Consider the following 24,561-nt stretch of genomic DNA (forward strand, 5'->3'; position numbering starts at 1 on the left):
TAGTGCGAGCTGTGCATGCGGGAAGATCTTCTGCACAACTTGTAAAATATTCGCTCCTGATCTTTTAAAAAGTGGCTTGAAAATGGGTGATAGTGCTTGTCTGGGTGAAGCCACGATCCTGTTTGATGCCGGAACAACCTTCTTCAGAGCCATGAAAAAGTCCTTTGCTTTTATTTTAATAGAAGCAACCTCTCCCTACTTGCATAATATAATGCTTTTTTTTTTTTTTTATATAATGCTTTTTTTTTGCTTTTATTTTAATAGTAGCAACCTCTCCCTACTTGCATAAATCTGAGGATAGCATCGACGTAGAGAGCACAGCGCAGCTTCAGTACATAAAGATTTGATATCTGCACCACAGTATCCTAACAAACAAAAATCAAACATTACATCAGTCAAGGCCCAGGTTTACAACATGCAACATTTAAAGAATTTGTAATGCCAAAACCAAACAGGTTAACAGGGAATTCAAAGTGCTACCGCTCTGCAGGGAAGTTTCATGTTGCTCACTGCCTGATATCCTGCGCTTATGCAGCTGAAGCAGACTCCTCATCAAAAACTATACTCTTGAGGAAGATGCCCCAGAACCATTTAACGTTCTCAGACAACAAAAAGAACGACAACAAAGAGTAAATAGATGAAAGCATCTAACTCTGATTGCTATGAAGGCGTGCCAGCTGCCTCGTTGACTAGTTGTGCAGCAAGGCACAAGAGCTTGGGTACTGCCTGGTACAAGCTAAGGTTCTTTACAACTTGCTCACAAGCAAGAATCCATTTTGGTTTCAGTCTTACCAATGCATTTCTCAGCTAGTTCATCAAGCAACATGTCCGGTGGCTTAGGGGTCCAGTCACGAGTATGAATCTTGAAAATTTCTTTTCTAGCCTGGAAGCAAAATCATTGCGTTTTAGCTTGCCCCAAGTTTTCCTTAAAAATACCAACAAGAAACAAACAAACCAAAAAGCAAACAAACAAACAAACAAACAAAAAAAACCCAGTCCTTCCTCAAAACCCCTCATCTATTAATACGCTTTTCTTACTTGCTCAACTTTCAAGTATTTTACAGTTATTTAATATACACTCTGCATTTTCAACCAGGAAATTGAATATTTCTTATTTGTTATACTGAACTTTTTCTAGGAACCTACAATGAAAGAAAAGGCATTTATAGCTTCAATAACAAGTTTCCAAACTACGGGACCTAATGACCCAGAGGAAAATACTGTAATGAAAAATTTATCCAGAAACATTTCTTTGTTGTCCAAAAATCTTCTCTAAAACTTAGCAAGCTTTCATTGTGACAGTCTCATTACTTCATCACATTTGCTTTTCAGGCTGTAAATGCACAGAAAGCACTTCTGGCACAATGCTTCAAATTGCTACAATTACTATAAAGAAGAAAATAATTATGACTCAAACTACTACCACCGATCCGGGGCACAATCAAATGCAAACACGTCCCCTATTCATTCAGAAGTGAAGGATTGAGACCACAAACACAACTTCATGATGAAAACGCCCAAGTGGACTAAATAATTAAGCAAACAGGTACAACTTTGGGAATGAAAGGTTTGATTATAGAACTAACTACTTGGTGGTATCATCCTGACCATATATATCCAGTACCAGATTTGCCCTCCATGGAACAACGCAGTGTCTCCACATATCACTCTTTTGTTCAAGTTGTCAATTATTTTTTTTTCCTATAAAGTTGGACTTTGCCATGGTAGAACTAACGTTGAATTTAAGTTCTCACCTCTTTATTTGGCAAGTTGAAGAGGAACTCTCTGCCAAAGCGTCCTGGTCTTCGTAAAGCAGGATCTATAGAATCCAGTCTGTTGGTAGCTCCGATTACCACGATCTCCCCTCTGTTATCTGTGCCATCCATAAGCGTCAGAAGAGTTGAAACAATGGAACTAATAGAAAAATATAGTTTTTATTTACTGGTTCAGTAAATTTTGTTACATTCCACATGACTTTCTTGATGCCGGAACAACCTTCTTCCTAGTAGTCATTCAAAAGTGGGAAAAAAATAGTCTACCAAGTCGGGTTTTTTTTTTTGGTTTGATAATACATCTGCAGACTGGTAAGTCATCAAGCACTTCAAGACTGTTTGAAATAATCTCTACATTAATGGAAAAGGAGTACTGCACACTTCTGCTCAGGAAGAAAATCACGGAAAATGTTCCGTGATGTTCCCTCGTGCTTTGGTAATGCTCTTTCTCAGTGTTTTTAGTCTTGTCCTTTCTACCTTGGCATCTCTCTGCAATAGCTGAGGAGGAAAGCTTTTTAGAGCTACATTCAGTGTCACACTTGAGAGAGGAAGTTTGCCGCAATTTCTCACCAGGCTCAGAAGTCTCTTTGCCGTACAAAACATTTTCATTAGAAATAAGGTCAAGTTCTTTTGATCTTCTTGGTTTCTCCTTGTCTCCACCGTCATCACATTGGTACTGTGCGAGGTATTCATCCTTCCCAGTAGATTTCGGAGGGTCCGCGACACTGCACAAAATAAAATCACATTTCTCACTTCTGCTGAAGGACGTGAAGATTAACAGTAAAACCTTCCAAAGGCAAACAAACAAACAAAAACCTCCAGACTACAGGAACACTCGCAAAGATATGCCATTTAGAAACCTCTCCTGCGATAAGGACACCTTCTCCAGCTCCCAGAGAAAGTGTTTTTTCCCCTCTTGCTTCTGAAGCCATTGCACTAAAAAAGCACACGCATCTGTCTCCCTCCACATGCTGCTGCTCTGAATAAGAGCCAGAAGATTCAAAACCACCCTATTTGGTCTCCCCACATAGCCGAAAAAAACACCAGTTGAAACAGAGTTTTCTACCTCTCTCCCAAGAATTTACATTCACGTATCCTGTGACTGCAAAAATAGAAGGCGGGGCTCAGGAGGAACAGCCAGTGTTGGAAATGAAAAAAAGCAGCCTGTTTCTTCAGAGTCTTAAGCCTATTCTACTAGGAAAACAAAACAAAACAAAACAAGAGGAGAGGAGAACAACAGCGGGAAATTTACCTATTCTCCAGGTGTTCAATTGCAAAGCCTCTGCTGGAGGATCAACAGCTGTGAATTCAGCGTGCTTAGGAGAAATCAGATCTATGTCTGAACCACAACTATTTCAGTAGCATCACTAACTTATGTTACTCTGAAGAAGCAGTCAGCACCGTTTCTATGTTAGGAAATAGCTGAACAGAGTCTGTTATTCACGTGAAGTAGTCAGGCAGGTTTCTTTAGGAAGGCTGGATTTCACTAGAACATTACTAGCCTGTAAGCCTCATGGCATCACCTTCCATCTTGACTGCTAAACCTCCTTGCTCCCTACTATCTTCTTTGCCAAGATACAGCTGTCCACGTTTACTTTTCCTACTTGGCTGGACTGAATTTAAGAAGGGATCTTGCAACTCTTCCTCTTGTTTGCCACTTAATCATCACACCAAATGAAAACTATTTGCCTTTCACCTCTTTATTTCAGGCATTCTTTCCTAGTGGTCATTTAAAAACGGAAAGAAAAAGTCCATCAGCTTTTTTTTTTAATATCCAGCAGACTGTTAAGTCACCAAGCACTTCAAGACTGTTGGAAATAATCTCTACATTAATAGAAAAGGAATTCCTCAAACACACTGCGGCCGCTTACCTTTAATACACTCGTTGGATGAGACGGAGGTGTATTTCTTGCTTTCGCCTGCACTGGAAGGCTTCCCTTCCTTGTAAGGTTGTTTACTGCTCTCACTTCTGCATTGCTCACATGAAGAGCCATCTGGAGGATGGGATTCTTCCTTCTTCTCCCGCGTTATCTTCTGGAAACGAGGATCTAAGTGTTCCAAGGAGCCTTTCACTTTCCTGCTGTTTCTCTTTTTTCTTCTTTTTCTTCTCCTTTTTCTTCTTGTTTTACGCTTGGGATTGGCATTGTCAAAGTGGAGCACACAGAAACACAAATCGTGAAGTCTGAAAGAAACATGCAAGTTTAAAAGAGAAAAAAAGATGTGGCACTTGTTGCCTATATGAAACTTTATTTATTTTACCACAGGTGATGATTTGCAGCATGTCAGCTATTTTGTGGTGCTTTGTGCACACGCAACTTACTTTAGATGTAGCAAACTTAAGCCCTCAGATTGGAGGACCATAGGTCCTGGTTTGTACACAGATCATTAACAATGGCTAGCTCTGGAATACGTGCAAGCAGAAAAAAACTTTTAACCTAATCCAGAATGGTGTACGGATGTGTTTCCAACTATGTGGTCCAAAGCTAGTGCTCTGAAACAATTCAGCAATAGCTTTCCTATCTTCACTGATCAACCTAACAACATGATCCCCAGCCAGCTGATGCTATCTAAGTAACTTAGAAACTACCAGAAAAAAAAAAAAAAAAAAAAAAAAAAAGAAGAAGAAAAAAAGAGAAGAAAAAAAAAAGGAGAAAAAAAAAAAGAAGGAATACATGAGAAGCACCCAGAAAAGAATTAGGATAAAAAATGCGGAGTATGCTGGAATCCTTGCTTACTTGGAATCCTTCTCTCCATGTTTATCCTTAGACTTCTTTTTCTTCTAGAACTTGTGATATTTTTGCATTTTTTTCACCACCTAAAAGCTCCTTTTCTATCTTTCTGTCTTTCTATTTCACTTTCACTACCTTCTGCACGGGTAGATTTTCTTTTTCTGTTTCCTTCTGTTTCATTTTTCTGGCGACAGTTCTCCAAATGAGCTGACACAGGTGGAAGCGCATGTCTTTCACGAGAATGTCTTCCAGAATGTTGCTGAGATACCGAGCAACGATGCAAGTCTGCTCGGGGTGTGCTAAAGCGACGTCCATCTTCATCTCTCAAGAGGGAACCGTGAGGCCATCCACTTTTGTAATGATAATGCTTATGTGACCTGCCGTAGTAAGTTGCAGTCCATTTGTCAAAGGCTGCATCGCCGTGAGAGAACTTTCTCTCTCTACTGTCTCCTGTCGCATGAGGTGAATAGTAATCATTGTAATAGCTACATCTTTCCCACCTCCATGCTTCATCTCGATAGTATCTTTCTCTGCTCCAACTTCTTTCCCCTTTGGATCGGTAATATCTATTGCTACCTTGTTCTGATCTTCCTCCGCTGCCAGATCTGTACTTTGAATATTTGACTGCTCTTCTGCCATTCTCAGGGCTGTTTCTTTCACCAGGGAAAGATCTGCACCTGCTTCCCTCCCAGTGCTCCTGCTTGTGACGCTTTTGCTCAACAACTTCCACGCTCTGAGAACACCTCCTCTTGCTGGAAGGACCTGCTTTTTGACTCTCCTTCTCTTCACTAGGAGCATGTTCCCTCTTGCTTTGGTAATGCTCTTTCTCAGTGTTTTTAGTCTTGTCCTTTCTACCTTGGCATCTCTCTGCAATAGCTGAGGAGGAAAGCTTTTTAGAGCTACATTCAGTGTCACACTTGAGAGAGGAAGTTTGCCGCAATTTCTCACCAGGCTCAGAAGTCTCTTTGCCGTACAAAACGTTTTCTTTTGAAATGAGGTCACGTTCTTTTGATCTTCTTGGTTTCTCCTTGTCTCCACCGTCATCACATTGGTACTGTGCGAGGTATTCATCCTTCCCAGTAGATTTCGGAGGGTCCGCGACACTGCACAAAATAAAATCACATTTCTCACTTCTGCTGAAGGACGTGAAGATTAACAGTAAAACCTTCCAAAGGCAAACAAACAAACAAAAACCTCCAGACTACAGGAACACTTGCAGAGATATGCCATTTAGAAACCTCTCCTGTGATTAGGACACCTTCTTCAGCTCCCTGAGAAAGTGCTTTCTCCCCTCTTGCTTCTGAAGCCATTGCACTAAAAAAGCAAATGCATCCGTCTCCTTCCACCTGCTGCTCTGAGAAAAAAGGCATAGGGGCGAGCGGGGAACAGCCAGTGTTTCTCCAGACAGTGGAGAAAAATGGAAAAACATTCTATGAAGGAACACAAGTTCTCCTTGAGGCACCAACCTGCATCAGAGTGATATGCTCAGTGCTGATCATTAGTTCTGTTCGTAACGCTGGATATACAGCATGGAATTGTACTAATTTAAATCCTTCCATTAAATACTATTAGTAGACAGATAAAACCGTAACGAACTTCCATAAGGTCTTGTCTTAATCAGACTGTGCTCATTTTACCTCGTTTCCTCTGACAAGCTGTTCAGCTGGCTGGCTGTGAGGGACTCTGTGATGATTTCTCGATTGACTGAAGGCATAGCTCCAGGCATCTGCAATCAAAACGCACAAGTCAGCAGACAAAAAAATACTATTTGTAGTAGTACTGAGGACTAGTCTTGTCAGAATTTCTCCATTAAATGGTAAGCAAGACCGTTTTGAGTTGTATGCATTATCTACACTTCAAAGATAACCCCAACTCACCTCCCAAAATCTACTTTATGAAACTTAGGAATTTTTATCTCAGCTGAGCTTAAGTTGACAAGTTCTAATGTAAGCTCAGGTCTGCAAATTCTAATAGGATAATACCACAAAGTCTTACAATCACATTTGTGCTGTGTTTTCTCAGTATTTCACCTGAATTAGGAACACAATAAACACTCCCGAATACATCATAGGTGAGAAATTCTCGATGGAGCAAATCTATGTTTCAAGCAATCCATTTGTTTTAGAAAAGAACATCTCAGAAGGTTTAACAGGTTCAACTCGGCAAGTGGAATCATCAAGTTTCAGTCCGTTTTCTTTCGATTCATTAACTAACCTAATAGCACCATTTAGTGAATCGGTTTTTGGCAGCTCATGCTGGGATCTTCCTTCGTCAGCATTCTGACAGGAAGAACCAGAATGCTGCAATGTACGGACTACCTTTCCAACCAAAATTCCATTAGAGGACATTGCATTGCAATTCCTTTTAAATAAGCCCTTTGACTCCTCCTCAGATTTTCCTGAAGATTCTGCACCGTAAGGGACTGTGTTATCAGAGCTGAGTTTAGGATTTTCATTCACTGTTGGCTCCACAAAAATCTCATCAGAAACTTTTTTGCTTGTTTGCATTTGCTTCATTTGCATTACCGAATTTGTAATTGTGGATGAAGGAACAGCCTGGTAGAGATCTTCGTCCTCCGCAGCACTGCTAAGACAGTCAGGCTGTGACACAGTCCGACGAGCAGGCAATTTATTGTGAATACTGGTGGTGATCTTCTGTTTTCTTGACGGATCAGTAATTGAAGGCCTGGTAATTGTCTGGTTTTGAACACAGGCCATCGGTGGTGCTGAAGATGGCCTTTTTAGGGTGACACCAGTGGTCTTTGCGTCCTCTTTTATGGATCCATTTCCATTTAAACGGCTTGAATTCTGTATTTAAAAAGAAGAAATGGCAAGATGGATTAACGCAAACACTGCATTTAACATTTTGAAACACAAAACTCTCCTACTGAGTATTTCTACAAATGGTCTTAACACCTACAAAGAAAAACACACTGCCCTTTAAAGATAAATGCAAGTCCAATAAGCGTATTCAATTCCTGCTTTTGGTTTACAGCCGATTGGAATCAAATTAACATCATCTTTGAAAACCAGCCAAACAACTTAACATTACCTGCTGCTATTCCCAAATATATTTATTTTCCCCTTTAAACATACCCTGAAAAGCCTGAAGTAATTGTTCTGGTGCTCAGGAATAAGACAATTAGTTTTCCCTGTCTTAGCTAAAGTGACGACGATAGGAAAAACAAGTCCTCTTTTAAATGATTCGAGGATTAGTACACTCTGCTTAAATTGTCAAAGAGCGTAGCTCTCTGTGCTTTAGAAAGCTGTCTTGGAGGTATTAAGTAATGGAGTCGCATGGCTGCACAATTTAGCAGTAACCACTGTTTGAATGACTCTGGCTGTAGCATGAAGGCTGTGAAGAAAGCTGCAGCATGGGAAGGAAAACAAAACTAAGATGCTGAAAACCAAACAAAAAACCCCACACCAAACCCCAAACCCACTAGCAGTTTGGTGCCGTTACCTGCCCTCCCACTTCCCTGAATTACCTTAATCATATGAGGAAGAAGTCGTGGTCCCATAAATCCAGCCTGCTTACTATTAGCCCCCTGCTGACCAGGAGGGAATGAACAGGGATAAGATGGTGCTGGCAAGTAAAACGCACGTTCTCCAAGTGTCAAATCATAGCGCCTTCAGAAAAGAGCAGTGATCGTAGTTTAGTTTTTCTTTCAGCCTACTCTTGGATTAAATCCCATCCTATAATTTTAGAGGAACAGTTCATACGATATGGAAGCCTTCTCTACAGAAGGCTTCGCCAAGACTACAAACTGAAAAGGAGAGAACAGTCTTCCTACTAAGACTATCACTTTCAGAACAATAATTCATTCTTACATGACAGATGACCTTCATTTTTCTCCTTCTCTAAATTAGCCAGCTACAGGTAACACATAGATAGCAATTTACACAAGTGCTGCAGTTTCAGGCCAAGCAACAAAAGATAATAAATGACACAGAGAATTTCAGGTTAGACAGAACTGAATTAGACAAATAATAATCTTTCCCTGGGATAGCAAGAAAAACACTTGCAAAACAGAAAAATATCAATAACAGGAAAGTAAATCTCTTCTGAACACATGTTAAGATTTGTTATTACCTGATATAAAAAAGTATGTAAGCTTGCTGACCAAGAACTCTCTTAATGTCAGTACGGACTACTTTAGCATCATTCATCTGATACCAAAGTCCATTACCAGCCTGCAAATAAAGACAACCATTTCTTTAGGTGAATTGCACGTGTTCCAAATGAAATCACGGATAGGAACAAAATACACACGTGTCAAATAAAAATATAATGAAATCTTTTTCCCTAGAAACAGTAGCTGCTAGTCACGCTTTCACTGGTTTGCCAGCACAACCTTTACCCTGTTAGAAATGCTGTTGACTTCTACCTTTACATAGCATATATAGTGTCCTGAGTGACAGCTGACACCGTGATGTACCAGCACCGCGTATAAGGCATAGAGCAGTGGTTCTCCCATTGACTGTGACATGTAGGCTCTCAGGTCCAAATACTCCGGATATTTCACCTCCTAAAGAGAGACCAAGAAGATAGAAAATTATCCCAGAGTACTTCGTGGACTAGCCAGAGAAAAACACTTCCAAAAAACACAGACTAGAATTTATTTCTAGAATATATTTCTAGAAGATATTTCTTGATTCACTACAAATAAGTCTTCCCATAAACAATGTTTAAGACTAGAAGTTGCAGAGAACTGTTTCCTGATGAATCAGCCTTCTCAGAGGAAAGCATATGCTTCTTGTCAAGCGGGAACTTTATTGATATTAAGAGAAAGAATAAGCCATAGTCGTTAGTCTACAATTACTGTCTGAAAATATAAACAACTTTCAGCTTTGGGGGATGTCCCATTACACAATGATATAGTTGCATTACAGTGGTAAATATACCTTGTTGATCTTTCCACCTGTGAAATCTGCAAATCTTTTCAGTGATATTGTGAGAACCTTGGAAGAACGGTGTATGGTAAATCTCTTGGATGCAGGAACCATCTTATTACACCTTAAAAACAAGCAGAGATAAGTGTTTGAAGGCATCTTCTTTTTTCGCCCCCAAAACAAACTCGTTTTAATGTCTCACGCATGCCTATGCTATTTGAATGACATTTACTTGCATAATAGGTTGGTCTTTTTTCTTTTCATAAACCCATGCACTGCGTGTCAGGTTTGTTAATACAGTGAAGAAGGTAAATTCTCCCAAAACCCCGGGCATAGCAGGAACAGGAATCTCTCATGAAAGGGTATTACCAGGTTGGATGGCAAGGTACCATTTCTTGGTCTACAAAAGTGGCTATTTGAACTCCAATCCTGGATACATTCTTTCAGCTTTCAAGGGAAATACAAATAATGAAAGTGGAACGAGAGAGCCTTGGTCCCCAGGACTAGAAATTGCAAATAATCTCCAACATAGGTCGTCTATCAACATCAAAAATACAACAGAAGCACATGGTCATTCTACAGGAGGGAGACATTTAACAGTAGGAAGTCTTCATGTACTGAGCTTGTCTGGAAAGACACTGAAACTGTCTGCCATCCTTTGAAACACAATAGTTCAGTTTGATACATTGCCCGCTCCAAGGTAGGACCTACAGTGTAAGCAGTGAAAATTAGCCACTAGCCCAGAGAACAACGGAAACTGGGCAGTTTACATCAAGAAAAGTACTGTCGAGAGCTAATAAATAGAACAAAAGTATCTCTTTTTGAATTCTGATGGCAAAATACGAGCCAGAGAATTGCAAACCCATAGGGAATGCCTCTGAACAAGACTTCCCCCCTCCAAAGAAACAAAAATCCAAGTGTTTTATAAACTTCCACAAAACTCGTAAGTAGATCCAAAGTTTAGAGGTAGTCCAACAGAGTCATGCAACATATAAAACTGACATCTAGGATTAAGACCTAATTCGTCAAAATCTTACTCGCTACATTTATAGCAATTCTCTCCACCCAGCTCTTCAGGTTTCACAAAGAGTTCCAGAGCTCTGGTAACAGATGAAACCGCCTAGAGGAGCGAGAAAGAAGAGCGTAAAGTCACCGTAAATTCAAAATTCCAGAGACGTACTAGTAGTTTGTAAGAGAATCTTACTAACATACTCCAGCGATCTACTATGAGCACTGTGAAGAAGGAGGCAGAAAGAGCATGCTCAGCATTGACCTCACCTGGAAGTCATTTGACTTCGGAACAAATACTTTTCCAGTAGCCTAGACAGCATCTATAGTGTGCTTTGTCATCAATACTGGGGACAAATTCATCAGTCTAACAATTAGATGTACATTGGGGTAGAACAACAGAGAAGTATGACAGCATTATAATTTTTGCAGAAAGAGAATTCTTTCCCCTTAAACCCAATGCAAATGTGGAGACTATTTACATGGGTTCCACAGAAGGACAAAGTCCAATCCACTTCCTTAGCACCACCAAGCTCTTACGTTTTAACATTATATGTGGTTTGGTTTTTTAAGGTAAACAAGTTTAATTTAGAAAGTTAGGCATGTACTTAAACATCATGAATTATATTTAGAAAACATCTTACCTTTATATCCAAAGTGATATCAAGAAATGCCTCATACGTATCTGAAACTGCTTTGCAATTCAAGCACTTCACTGGAAGCAAAATATAAATGCTTAACCTTATGTGAAGGAGACTAACTGTCCAAATTCAAGTTGTTGCCAGATACTACTTTAGACAAACTACAGACTGCTTTACTACCGACAAAAGACACAGATCAGTTCTAAGGACAGGAATATTTTTTAAAGTACCTCTCGATCTTAGAAATCCTCCAAATATTTGATGAATGATGGTGGTAGCTTGAGAAGATCTGTCCAATCTGGAAATAAATTATAATCAGACCTCAGAAGATTTAAGGCGCAGAGTTAACTCTTCAAAGAGTTTTATGAAAACTAAGGATGATGTAGACTTTCGTTGCTGATAGTAAATAAGGCACTAAAAGGTGCTAGAGATCATTTTTGATAGTAAATAAAGGACTAGAAGGTGCTAGAGAATGTATGAAAGTGAACTTGTTTATGCTTACTCGGTGCTTCCATTCAAGCACGCTTCCTGCATAGCATCAACAGTATAGCGCAAGAACTCGTGTGCGTCTTCTTGACTGCCAAAACGGAAATGTTGTCCTATTCCTAAAGAAGAAGATGATAGTATTCACCTCATTTAAAAATGAAATCATTCTTGTATTTCTAAAATCTCTCTTCTTTCTAGTGTTAAAACCACTTATACACATCAAATAAGTATTTGAAGATTACAAGCTATCGAAAAGAAACACATCTGAAGCCACTTACGACTGAGATTACTGATGACATGCGTAGGCTCGATGGCATCAACAGTGCAACGCAGGGCCTGGTTAATGTGAGTCTCCATTGTGCACATCATGCAAAAATCTTGTTCACGACCTGAAGAGTGAAAGAAGAAAGCATCCCAGTCCAGCAAAATATCCATAACTACAAACAAACATCTAAGTAAAATTTAAACTATAGATACGATATCCACTCTCTTTGCTACATTCTATTCTCCCAAGATGCCAATGTCCCAACAGTCTTGTAACATTTCATTTCACACAACTTTACAGAATAAAAATATCCACTAAGCCTGTATTCAAATGCATTTTGTGATGAGAAATCTAAAAGACTACTGCAAAGTCACATTTGTAAAGGCTGACAGGAATGTGAACTCCACAGGCTGAAAAATGTATTACTCTCTAAAATTACTACTAAATGCATTACTGTCCAATGCACTTCATTATTCCCACGAAGCAATAAATGATCCTTTAATAAATAAATAAATAAATAAATAAATAAATTAATTCATTAAACAAACAGTGCATTAATTGCACTCCGTATGCTATTCGGAGCCCACTGCTAATACAGTGCTCAAAGCCAGCTTCTACAGGTAAAATCAGGCAAATAAGCTTGTCTCAGAATCACTGCTGTTCTTTCACCTTCAGAGCTGTCCAACAGATTTGAAATACTCTTAGAAAGTACTCACATGACTGGCCGTGCTCGAGAGAAAGCATGTAATTGGCAAGTGGGGGTGTGTAGGTCAAACACTGTAGAGTAGCATTAAGAAAACATGTGTTGCCAAGATTGTACAGGCCAACTCCAACACTTTGTGTTTCTCGCCAATCCATACAAATCTTCTCAGGTGGAAAAAGAATGCTCTGTGGTGGAGCAATTCCATCATTAACGACTGCAAGAAAGTTAAATTTAAAAAGAGATTTTGTTTGTTTGTTTCTAAGGAAGGTATTTAAAAAAATACTATTCTGCAGGAGCACCTAGAGGAGCTAGCTACAATCCAAGCCAGAAGAAAATTATTGCAGACAGCTTTAATACCGCCAAATTCAAATTGGCTGGTCAACACAATGTTTTGGGGAAAAAAAAAAAAAAAAAAAACAGCTTTCGTCAACCATTTTAATTTTTCTAAGGCAAGGCTAACTGCCATTCTGTTTGTAGTACCTAATGCCAAGTTCCTCTCCATCTATAATCTTTAACCTGATTAACTCAACTACTGTTTTTTTCCTTATTATAACTTAAACCACAAGCTTAGACTTGAAATTATACGGAAAAAAGGTAAAAACTAGTAACTAGGAATGACGGTACCCCTACAGATACCAGATCTTTTCCTGAGCAATGTTATCATTCAAAAAACGTGTGAAAAATGGAAGCTGTGAATAGCAACAATCAAACACTTTTCTTTGCAAAACGGAAAAGACATGGATGAATCTGTGCATTACAAAAAGCTCCCCATATTTCTCTGTTGACTGTAAATATATCAAAATTAATTTCTGTAACATCAGTCACTTCAGTTGCCTTAGGGGATTCGCTTTTGAAGTCTTTGTTCACACTAGTCCCCTTCTCTATCAGTGCAACAAGTAAGAACTGCATTTTCTACTTTTGCTTTGAAGAAAATGGAGTCAGGATAAAGCTCACACTTACTTAGATCTCTTGGGGCAAAAGCCTTAGATTTTTCAGATGATCTACAGTAAATAGCACCTCCACGTCCTTGGGCCACAGAGACTTGGCTTGAATCTTCTGCAGGCGGTATCTGGCCCCAGTTTGCGGTGCGTGACATCAGTATTTTAGTACTTGGTTTCTTGGATTTGCCAGACCGCCTTGAAGAGGGCTTTTTAGACTTTGAAGATTTGGGCTTCTTAACTACGGTCATTGTTGACATCTGCGACAGAGACAGAAGTTCTGGTTGACGTAAGAATATCAAGAAGCATTCCAAGAAGAAAAGAATAGCAGAAGTCCTGTCACTTAATCTCAAAGAAACAGCCTTAAGAACTAAATCGCTGGTATGAATGATTTAAAAAGAATCCCCAAACTAAACACACAAAGTGAAAATTTCCATCTAAACTCTATCGGTATTACTTTTAGCTTCTGCAGAACTAGTGGCTGATGCCATTTCTTTCACTTCCGTAGGATTTTAATCCATTACAACTCTGGAGTCTTTTTAATATAAAAATGTAGAAGACATTCTCTGAGGGGAATCAGTTATTTATTGATTTCCAGAGTTGCACAATTATCTGTTAATTATTACCTATGATCTAATAGATAATTGTTGCAATTATCTATTGCTGGCGTTAGTAATGGAACACTATTACTTCACTGCCTGCGTTTTTCTGTTTCGTGTGCACAAAGGTACCCAGAACTCACTGCTCCTTTTCTTCTGTCTTTCCAGGGATCGCCCTCTACCTCACTGTCTACTGCACCAATCATGAGGGGGTTGTTGTTATTCTATAATGAGCCTAGCTTTTAAATACACCTTTTCTGGGCGTCACTTTGTGATAGCAAGTTAATTTGTGAGGGCTCCTCAGTCTACATCATGTGGTCGCTTTTTCCAGGTGAAAAAGCGGAGCCGTAAGTGGCAGTACACTAAAGCCCTGGCATGTTGAGATCCAAGAAGAGAGATGTTTGGCCCTCCTTCTCACTCCTGGGAACCATATACCTCAAAACCCACAGAGGATGGGCTATATCTCAGAGAAATCTTGGGAAAGGAGAGCATGAAGAGCACGTTTGCAAATTTATTTCTCCCTGGGCTTCTTCTGCTTCTCCACGAAATACGAGTTTGAATATAACTTTGGCAGCAGTACTTCTGGTGTTTTACTCCTACCACATTTAAAACTCCTACAAAAAACTGAAACGTTAGACTAAAAAGCAGCTCTTTCCGTTCTGCTTTGTAAAGTTGCACGTTTTCCTCATGCAAAACAACAGGGCAATGTAAGCTAGAAATGGAAATGCTGAATGTAAAACAAAACAAAACAAACCTCAGCCCTCCAGGACAAAAGCCAATAACTGCTACAAAGTCCTTTTTAAAATGCTGATTAGGTTTCAAGGTGATACCGCTTTAAATAAGCATAATTGTGTGTCCGTAGGCAGAAGCATCCATGACAGGATGAACTTCTATACTTCATGTTTTGTTACTGTCTTACTGTAGCACACAGGGACTTGTTACCTATAGGGAAACCACTAACCTAATGGAGCGTTTAAAACATAAGCTAGTTTGTTATACCAAAATGACTGAGAGAACAAAGCATAAAGTGCTTTCAGATTTCTAGCACGCCTTGATTGCTATCCATTAAACTTCAGACACGTTAAACAAAACACAGTAAATAAGAAAACTCCTAGTCCCACAGCTGGCAAATTATGTGCAGAGGTTGTTACTAGAACTTTTTTCCCTTGACATTTTACATTTAAGATTGATTTTAAATCCATTCTATACACACTTTCCGTTCCTGAAAAAACAATACGCAAACCTGAAAAATGCATTTACACGAGAAATGAAGTCGTCCTTGTCCGACTGGAAGACTAAGGTGACAGCTCCTGGGCTCAGGGATTTTCAGATAAGCTCCGATCTTCACCAGTGACAGCTCCTTTTTTCGGATTGAAAGAGAAAATGTTTCAGCAACACACTGAAAACACACTTAAGGGACAAGAAACAAAATTAAGACTGTAGTGAGAAGGAGAAAAGAAAAACAATACTGGGGAAGAAAGGAAAAGGTAAAGGAAAAAGGAAAAAGGAAAAAGGAAAAAGGAAAAAAGCCTTGATCTTTATACTGACCAACGAGATAAGCCTTACACATTTTTAAGTTTATTTTTGACAACTGATTGAAGCGTTACCAGGTATTAAGTACGATTCAAGAGCAAATATTAACACTAGAAAGAAGAAATCCGATCCACCACCACCGTTTCAAAATACATCCATTTCTAATGTGGAGATAACGTCTCTCTGACAAGGTAGTAGAAAAACTGTAAATACCGACAGAGCTTCCTCTCCCGATGTTCCATATACATACCGATGCTGTTCCTACACCTACGCTCTGAGCATAAATTTATGTTGACATGAGTATCGGGTGTTACTCCTCTCTTTGTTTGCCTTGAGAGACACACCTCTTGTCCACTGAAAAGTAAACTCAAGATTCCAGATCAGTTAAGACAGTTGCTATCCCCCCATTCAGAGTTTTGCAGCAGCACTGTTCAGATGTGTTTAGCAGTCTCTTTAGAAAACGTTATCACTTAGGACCTGCTTCTCAGTAGGTACACGTTTGGCCTCCGCTTAGCAGAGAGTCAATCCCAGCTTAAGCTTTCGTACAAGAGCCCCTTCACGAAACGGACTTGGGCCCTGACATAACTGAGCTTAACCTTTAACCTTGAAGCTTCCTTAAAGAAGGAAGCAGCACCCAGGCCAGGAAATAGAAATTAATCGTCACTTTACCCTGAAACGCAGTGAGCTATTCTGTGCTGGCAGGATTGCTGCCGGGCTGGCCGACGAGGCGGCGGGCAGCTCCCTGGGGCCACAGGGCCTGTCACAGGGAGCCGCCGGAGGTCTCCAAGGTCCGGGAACAGCGGCAACAGCGGCAACAGCGAGGACAGAGGGGACAGCAGCAACAGCAGCAGCCACCTCAGCCAGGGCCGTCTCCACAACCGCCAAAACGGTCTCGGAATGCTGCCGAACTCGGAGCTCCAGCGTGACGCCTTTTGAACCTGGCCGCTGGAAGGACCTGCTTTTTGACTCTCCTTCTCTTCACTAGGAGCATGTTCCCTCTTGCTTTGGTAATGCTCTTTCTCAGTGTTTTTAGTCTTGTCCTTTCTACCTTGGCATCTCTCTGCAATAGCTGAGGAGGAAAGCTTTTTAGAGCAACATTCAGTGTCACACTTGAGAGAGGAAGTTTGCCGCAATTTCTCACCAGGCTCAGAAGTCTCTTTGCCGTACAAAACGTTTTCTTTTGAAATGAGGTCACGTTCTTTTGATCTTCTTGGTTTCTCCTTGTCTCCACTGTCATCACATTGGTACTGTGCGAGGTATTCATCCTTCCCAGTAGATTTCGGAGGGTCCGCGACACTGCACAAAATAAAATCACATTTCTCACTTCTGCTGAAGGACGTGAAGATTAACAGTAAAACTTTCCAAAGGCAAACAAACAAACAAAAACCTCCAGACTACAGGAACACTCGCAAAGATATGCCATTTAGAAACCTCTCCTGCGATTAGGACACCTTCTCCAGCTCCCAGAGAAAGTGTTTTTTCCCCTCTTGCTTCTGAAGCCATTGCACTAAAAAAGCACACGCATCTGTCTCCCTCCACATGCTGCTGCTCTGAATAAGAGCCAGAAGATTCAAAACCACCCTATTTGGTCTCCCCACATAGCCGAAAAAAACACCAGTTGAAACAGAGTTTTCTACCTCTCTCCCAAGAATTTACATTCACATATCTTGTGACTGCAAAAATAGAAGGCGGGGCTCAGGAGGAACAGCCAGTGTTGGAAATGAAAAAAAGCAGCCCGTTTCTTCAGAGTCTTAAGCCTATGCTACTAAGAAAAAACAAAACAAAACAAAACAAAACAAAACAAAAAAAAAAAAAAAAACAAAAACAAGAGGAAAGGAGAACAACAGCGGGAAATTTACCTATCCACAGGTGTTCAATTGCAAAGCCTCCGCTGGAGGATCAACAGCTGTGAATTCAGCGTGCTTAGGAGAAATCAGATCTACGTCTGAACCACAACTATTTCAGTAGCATCACTAACTTATGTTACTCTGAAGAAGCAGTCAGCACCGTTTCTATGTTAAGAAATAGCTGAACAGTCTGTTATTCACAGGAATTATTCAGGCAGGCTTCTTTAGGAAGGCTGGGTTTCACTAGAACATTGCTCCGCAAGTCCCTTCTATTCCTTTTCCCCTTAGAATCTGGGGATGTTTCAGCTAAAAAGGAGGGCAGAAACACTCTCCGTAGGTCTCCACCATGTAGTAAAACAGCGCTGCGTACCTGGTTAACCTCTGCAGCCAGCAAAGCATTTCTATTTGCAGCAGTGCCCTGACCCCAGCCTCTTGCTGAGCTCCGTCCTGTGCTGCTCGGATGCTCCCGCTGCTCAGACACGGGGGCTTAGAGAGCCACCGGGCCAGCACAAGCCCCCGAGCTCACTGTCAAACTTCACTTTTGGCATCTTTCACTTCACCAGCGCCGCCGGACGAGGAGCCCAGCAATGCCTGACGCCGCTCCGGGCTCACCTAAACGCGGGGCAGGAAATTCAGATTCAAAGCTGCGAAGGTTTTTCTTAGTGAAAGCATGGAATGAGTGGCCATCGGTGACTAACCTTACAGGAAGGCATTCACTTTGTGAATGCTGCAGTGAGTGAAGACTGAAGGCGTTTTCTGAGTGACCTAAGGAGAGCCCTCCCCGAAAAGCAGGACGTTTTATTGTCTATGTAACATCTCCTTTGAAGGCTCGAGCATGAGATACACCAGGTTTAAAATCTCAAGACACGGATCTGCCACCACAGAAGCAATACATTTCATCTACTAAGCCTAAATACCGTATTTTGCCTCCTCTGTAGGTTTAAAAAAACACGGCCATGCTTGAAGGAATGCATTCTCAGATATTCTACGTATTTACAGTGCTTTAATTAATACCACAGACATGTTGTGCTGTTGAGGGGAATTTGCAATTACATTTTCATTTCCAACCAAACGCAGCCTGACACAAATTGGGAGCAAAAGGAACTAATCATCTGGAAGCCGGGATATGCATCATTCGCCATTTTCTAAGAAAATGACAAAAATATAAAACCCCAGCAGTCTGAGAACGTGAGCACTGAGGTAAAGGCCTGATCAAACAAACGCGCACAACTATGATTTGTCCTTTTAACTCAGCAAAAGTCTGCAAACTGCCATGGTAGCAAATGAGGAGAAGGAGCTGGTATTTACAGAAGTTGCAGCTGAAGATTCAGATAAACCATTCGGGTCGATGCTCCCTTCCTGCAGGTTTAAGCTGCGGTCACATCGCCTATTTCAAACCCTTTTGATTTCTACCAGTCACCCCAGATCCCACCTATTTTGCACGTTTTCCAATCAATGAATTCGCTACATGATTTCTGGGGCAGAAGAGCAGGCCTGGTGAAGAGGAGCATGCCTGGTGCCATCATTCAATCAAATCAAAAGCGTCCAGGAGAAGCCCGGGGTGTGGTACTCACAGAGAATGTTTGCGAGCGGCCAAGTTCAGCAGAAGAGAATAGGCAGGACTGGAAGCCCAGGGGAACGAGATGCATCTGTTGTTGCAGGCAGCCCCAGCAAAATGTTACAGCTTCACTAGCCTGGGGCATGATTCCCCCCTTCCCTTTTCACAGCCAAGTACAATATTAGCTTGCCTTTTCTTTTTTTTTATTATTATTATTATTATTATTTTTATTTCTTTTTGCCATCGTCAGGCTGAGGCCGGCTGAGAATATTTTGTGTCTAGACTAATAAATGTTTGTGCAGATTTTGCAAGAGCGGCTTATGGGAACAGAATCCACTTTTTGTTTTCTGCTGGAGGAAAAAAAATAAAATAAAAATAAAGGAGGAGCATTAAAAGCAACCAAGCACCCCCGTGCATTTGTTTGAAATTGCATATTACGGTGCTGCTATTTTATGTGCAATCAATACATAATTTGGAAGAAAAAAATGCTTTTAAAATTCAGAGCTACCCCTGAGCAGCTACGGTTCTCTTGGAAACTGAAGGAGGAGTCTGAAATGATTGTTCTTTTGTTTGCCTCCCCCAGTGGGAAAGGCAGCACACAAGTAGAAACCACTGTGCTTTGAGGCGGCATGAATCATTAAGAATAAAGATTCCTCCCCCCCCTCCCCCTCCAATTAAACATGAGATATTAAAACTGAATCTAGGACAAAGGTAAACTAAACAGACTCCTTCCTTCCCAGGCAGTCAGTGGGTTAAATCAAATATCAAAGGGGCAACATCAACCTTATAACTTCCTCTGCCGAAATTAAAAAAAAAAATAAAGGTAACTTCTATTTTGCCTGCCCCGACCCCAATCGCATCGCCCGAATGGGTGCAAACTGCTGGGATATGTGAGGGCCCAAGCCTATATTTTCCCTTTTTCATATTTGTTGGAGGAGGGCGGGGTATCTCCAGATGAAATGGCTGACCGAGCTTTTTATTTCCTCGCTTTGGGTGGAAATGACTGAATCTTTCCAGGCAGCGGAGCAGTGCTTGACCGGCTCCCTCGGCCTCCCCGCGTGGGAAGAGCTCTGCCAGGAGCAGCCCGCGTAACCCTCAGATGCCAGCCCCATCAGGATTAGGTCCAGCAATGGGATGTTGGCTCCTCTAAGTGAGGACGCATCACATACACAGAGATTTAAATGAGATATTCCCAAGAACACCTGCCTATTCTTTCAGCACGTGTGCAAAGAGTAAATTCATTTTACTTCATTCCTCTTTTTCTCAACTCTCCCCTCCTTCCTCCGGAAGGAAACAGCCAAGCAATATTAGCAGGGCCTTCCTTTTCCCCTGGTGGAGTCCAAGAACGCGAGAATTGAGAAAAGCGACTTGTCAGGAATCAAGTTTAAGAAGAGTGTTTGTGGACTGCGAGGTAAAATACCGGAAGCTGTAATCAGAAACACAACTTTTAACTAAAAAAAGCTTCTTTCCATTGTAAATTATTCCAGTTAGTGAAATAACAAATTAGTTCTCTGCTCAGCCACAGCCTCCTCCACCAAATTTAAGTAAAACCTGCAAAGAAGTCAAAGTTGTAAAACATTTGTCAGATGCAAGGGGCAGCGTTGCGTGGGTTAGCATCACGCTCAGATGCCCACAGTACCAACAGGTGCTTTCTTTCCAGAGGCACTGGCTCCTCCACGAGTTCCCCGCACGAAGAACTGAAGAAGCTGCAGGCAGGGTGAGCCTTCCTCAGTCCTCATCCTCACAGCAAGGAGTACTGGGGATGGGGAGCTGTGTTTCGGCTTGCTAAGAAGCAGAAACCCCCCGAGTTTTCAGGCGGGCTCCGCTCAGCTCCCCTTGTGACTGCTGCTCGGGACACGACCCTGCCTTGCTCAGCACCCTCGACTCCAGCAGGTGCTGCTGCTGGCAGCTGCCCTATGTATATAAAAAAAGAAGAAACCAACACAGTATTTTCCTGCTTTTAAGTATATCCCAAAGATTTACTAGGCATTGTGACGTTCTGCAGAAGCCCACAGCTGTAACTAAGGTTTGTGGGGTGTAGAGGGGCTGGGGGCTAAACAAGGCCAACAAGAGCCACATCTCCTCCCCGTTTGTCTCCCCTGTACTCTTTTTAGGACATCCAACATTCCCAGATCTCGTTTTGTCCCAGTGACCAAACAGGAGCCTGGCACTCATGCACTACGCCTTAAAACCTCTACAAATCGTGCGCCTAAGTCACAGCACTCATTATAAGCCGGCAGCTCTTTCTGGTCTCACAAACTATATGTGGCTTGAGAGATGCTCTCCAGATTCAGGGCGCTGAACACCTGCAGCCTTTGCCATAACCATGACAAAGTTCAGGAGCTCCCTGCTGGCTCCAAGGCTGGCTCCAGCAGCGGCTTCAAGCTGTGGGTCAAGAAGGCCAAGACACCCAACGAGAACCTGCAACACCAAGTGGCTTTCTGGAACGGCTCCAAACACAACTGGAAGCCTGTTGGTTTTTTTTTTGGAAGTGAGCTCTTCTGGACCTGTTAGGTGCAAGCAGAAGTCAAACTTTCAAAGCATGTTTGCATCATTAAGCTCTCCATGATCTATCTCCAAGGTCTTCTAAGAGCTAGTAGCAACGTGGTCAGAGTTCTTGCCTGTATTTCCCTTCACGTTCTCCCACGTCAGCAGCCGTGTGCTCCCTTTGGGCTGACTTCCAGAGCTGGGTAGAAAGGATCCCCTGGAAGCAGAGATGCTGCTTTATGCAACACCTTGCAGCTCACTGCACTCTGAAGGGTACACGAAAAGAGGTGAGTGGTCCTGGTGGTCTTGGTGTGGTTCCTTCCAGCTCTCAGAAAGGCAAGAGAACTGGAAATGAACCATCAGCCAAAGGGAGGCATGGCACAGCGTTATGAAATGCCATCTGGCTGCTACAGGATAAGGAAAGGAGGCATTTTTGGTGGCTCCCATCTCCACAGAAAAAGAAACAACTATTTATGCAGCAGAGCGGTTGGAGTATTTCAGGAAGCCCTGAGCTACCCCAAAAACCAACAACAAAACCACAAACCAAACTGAAAACAAACCAAACTAACATGATGGACTGCAATAAAAGATGAACATCAGAATTAATACTACCAATGACGATAAAGATGTTGAAAACTTGAGTCATCACATCCCTTGTGTAGACTGCAGGAGGAAGCACCTTTAGTGCCTGACGTGACAGTGTCAGAAAGTTAATTAATAACACCACAAAACTGGATTCCTGTGAGCACACACTCGGCAAAGGTGATACAACCGACAGCCGGACTTGAACACTGATACTGGTACCTGACTGGGAAATAGCGAGGAAACAAAGGGAGGAGGGGAAACCGTGCTATCCTGAAAATTGCATCACTTGTTTACAAGTCACCGGCAACTCCGAGGCAAACCATCTCGGGCATTTATGGATCAGTGACCTCACGTCTCTGGCACAGGACGGAGAGGGAATACCGACCGTGAGTTCACAGAAGGGAACAGCGCGTCCAGGCCCTCCTGCACTCCGCCAAATGTGGTCAGAATGTCCCCTCCCCTCATCACCCCAAAACTCATCACGTAGGACTTCTATTAAACAGACCCCAAAGAGCTCGTTCTGTCAATTTTGCAACAGGCTCAGGATTTCTCAAAATTAGAGAGCCTAATTTCATAATATACAAAAATACTGCATCTGGCACAGGGGAATTCTCAGCTAGACTTCAGCCTTGAGACACAAAGCGAAACTGACCATAGAAATAGAGATTGGCCAGAGCTCAGCCACAAGCGAGTATGCCTCGGTTATATTTATTACGTGCAAACAGAACTAGAAAAACAGTTTACACTGACTTGCTGCTTTAGAAGTTAGTTCCATAAAGATGGAAGAAATTCTCAACTCAAACTTGAAGAAAGCATCAGACTGCAAAACCAGTCGCAGATCTTTGAAGTAAGACTGTTATGAATTCAGAAGTCACATCCAAACAAAAAGATCATTTATATTAATGGTAACTAGATTAAAAAAAAATTAATCCTGTCCCTCAGGCTTTGTAAGTGACTGGGGGAAAAACAGCGCAAGGATAGTAATAAGCCTAAGTGAAACACCACAAACTGCTAAGGGAAGCAAAAGACCCAAGGAAACAGCCTTTTTGGTACATTAGGAACAAAAGGAATCCTAACAACAGCACAAAGTCCATCACTTGACAGAAATTCTTCAGCGTAGAGAAATTTACAAAAGGCAGAACCGTTCAAAACCAAGCTCTAACAGGCTCCAGGGACGCATGGACACGCAGCAATAAACATCGGTTTTCCCAGTAATAACCAGCAGAGATAAATGACGACAATTACGGCTAGCAAACGGAGCGCTGGATGCAGCTGAAACAGGCACAGGTCATCGAGGGCTTGGCAAGAGAAGAGAGAGCCCAGGAGAGCCACAAGAAGCATTCAAGGAGTAGGAAAGCCTCACAAAGAGAATGCGTGCCCTACCTCCAAGTGTTATGTCTCAAACTTGTCTTTGTTAAACAAGCACAGTGCACAGGTGCTTTACGGAAATGCAAAGGGCTTTTTGGCTGAGGAAAGCTAGTAAGACTGCCAGCCTGAAGTTAGCAGTCACCTCGTTTAGAAAAAATGGCACCTCCTTCTAACGAGCTCCGGAGAACCCAATTAACAGCGTAACTGGAAGAGGCTGCCTTGCTGGCAATGTTTCAAGATGGTAACAAATGGGTTTTCTACATAATGTCTGCTTGTTCGGGGAGGTTTGGACTTACAGCCTATGGCATTTGGGTCCTGGGGTTTGCCTCATACAGGTTGTTCTCCACAGCTGGACCAGGTTCCTCAGAGCACCCACCAGCTCCTCGTGCGTGAAACCCCTCTGAGCAAACACCAACACAGCACAGGCTGCTGCTTAACACCAGCAGCGCAGCTTTCCAAACTCCCCTCTCCTTTCCCCCTCCAGCGGGCTGCTCGTGTTCACCTCAGGCCTTCCACAACAAAGCCCCCTTTGCACGGATCGCCGTGCACTTTGACAGCCCCAAGGCGCTCTCTGGGGCGCCTGTCCCGGCTGGGACCGCCACCTCAGCCTTGACTCACCCTTCAACGAAGCCAAACTCCTCCGTCAAGCCTGACAGGGAGCCCCAGCACCTACCGGGCAGCGCTGACAGCCGCAGCCTCTCTGCTCCCTCAGCGCCCCGCCGCCGCCTCCATTAGGTGCCTCGCCCCGCCGGCTGCCGATCTCCAGCGCCACGCAGCACCTGGGGGTCAGCCGGGCGTCAGGGCGGCCCCTGGTACCGCAAAAGCCCCCGGCACCGCAAAACCCCCCGGCAGGGCTGGGGACATGGCCCCGCTCCCCTCCCACCGCCACACCGAGCGCGTGTGTGTATATATAGAGGGGGGGGGAGCCCGGTCTCGGCTGGCTCCGTCCCGTTTCAAGGCACGGAAAGCGAAGTTGCTCGCCCTGCCCGTGTGCCCCCCATACCCCCGGCTCTGTCACAGCCCAACCACGCCCCGTTCACCCCTCACAGAGCCGGGGAAGGGGTGCTCGCAGCCGCCCCTCTCCTCAGGGCCGGCCGGGGGAGCGCCTCGCCTTCTCCCCGGGGGTCTCCCGTGGCCGCTTGGGGTCGCC

The 24,561-nt window shown here is 42.6% G+C and overlaps 1 protein-coding gene and 2 long non-coding RNA genes across 3 annotated transcripts; all 3 read right to left on the reverse strand.

The window, feature by feature from the left end:
* Positions 1-1,729: 1,729 nt before the first annotated feature.
* Positions 1,730-5,392, reverse strand: LOC139999689 (uncharacterized). The gene is made up of 4 exons (XR_011805181.1): positions 4,508-5,392; positions 3,644-3,954; positions 2,343-2,497; positions 1,730-1,914 (listed from the first exon to the last, which is right to left on the reverse strand). It is a non-coding gene; the product is annotated as an uncharacterized lncRNA (long non-coding RNA).
* Positions 5,393-6,134: 742 nt separating this feature from the next.
* On the reverse strand, positions 6,135-10,537 carry LOC139999635 (ubiquitin carboxyl-terminal hydrolase 42-like). The gene is made up of 7 exons (XM_072028666.1): positions 10,431-10,537; positions 9,406-9,517; positions 8,889-9,029; positions 8,594-8,694; positions 7,989-8,130; positions 7,027-7,308; positions 6,135-6,227 (listed from the first exon to the last, which is right to left on the reverse strand). Exons 2-7 carry the CDS (start codon positions 9,505-9,507, stop codon positions 6,135-6,137), a joined length of 861 nt encoding a protein of 286 aa, XP_071884767.1. The 5' UTR covers positions 9,508-9,517; positions 10,431-10,537.
* A 1,287-nt stretch (positions 10,538-11,824) lies between these two features.
* On the reverse strand, positions 11,825-15,604 carry LOC139999688 (uncharacterized). Its single transcript, XR_011805180.1, has 4 exons — positions 15,294-15,604; positions 13,457-13,694; positions 12,510-12,710; positions 11,825-11,917 (listed from the first exon to the last, which is right to left on the reverse strand). It is a non-coding gene; the product is annotated as an uncharacterized lncRNA (long non-coding RNA).
* Positions 15,605-24,561: the final 8,957 nt, after the last annotated feature.

Source organism: Anas platyrhynchos, chromosome 28 (genome assembly GCF_047663525.1).
Source record: "Anas platyrhynchos isolate ZD024472 breed Pekin duck chromosome 28, IASCAAS_PekinDuck_T2T, whole genome shotgun sequence".
Taxonomy (NCBI): domain Eukaryota; kingdom Metazoa; phylum Chordata; class Aves; order Anseriformes; family Anatidae; genus Anas; species Anas platyrhynchos.

Coding starts and splice junctions, on each gene's coding strand:
- LOC139999635 (XM_072028666.1), bottom strand. CDS start 9,507: ATGGTTCCTGCATCCAAGAGATTTACCATACACCGTTCTTCCAAGGTT. Junction 8,695..8,888: donor ACTATATATGCTATGTAAAG/GTAGAAGTCAAC, acceptor CTTTATTTGCAG/GCTGGTAATGGACTTTGGTA. Junction 8,131..8,593: donor TACATACTTTTTTATATCAG/GTAATAACAAAT, acceptor TCTTTTCTGAAG/GCGCTATGATTTGACACTTG.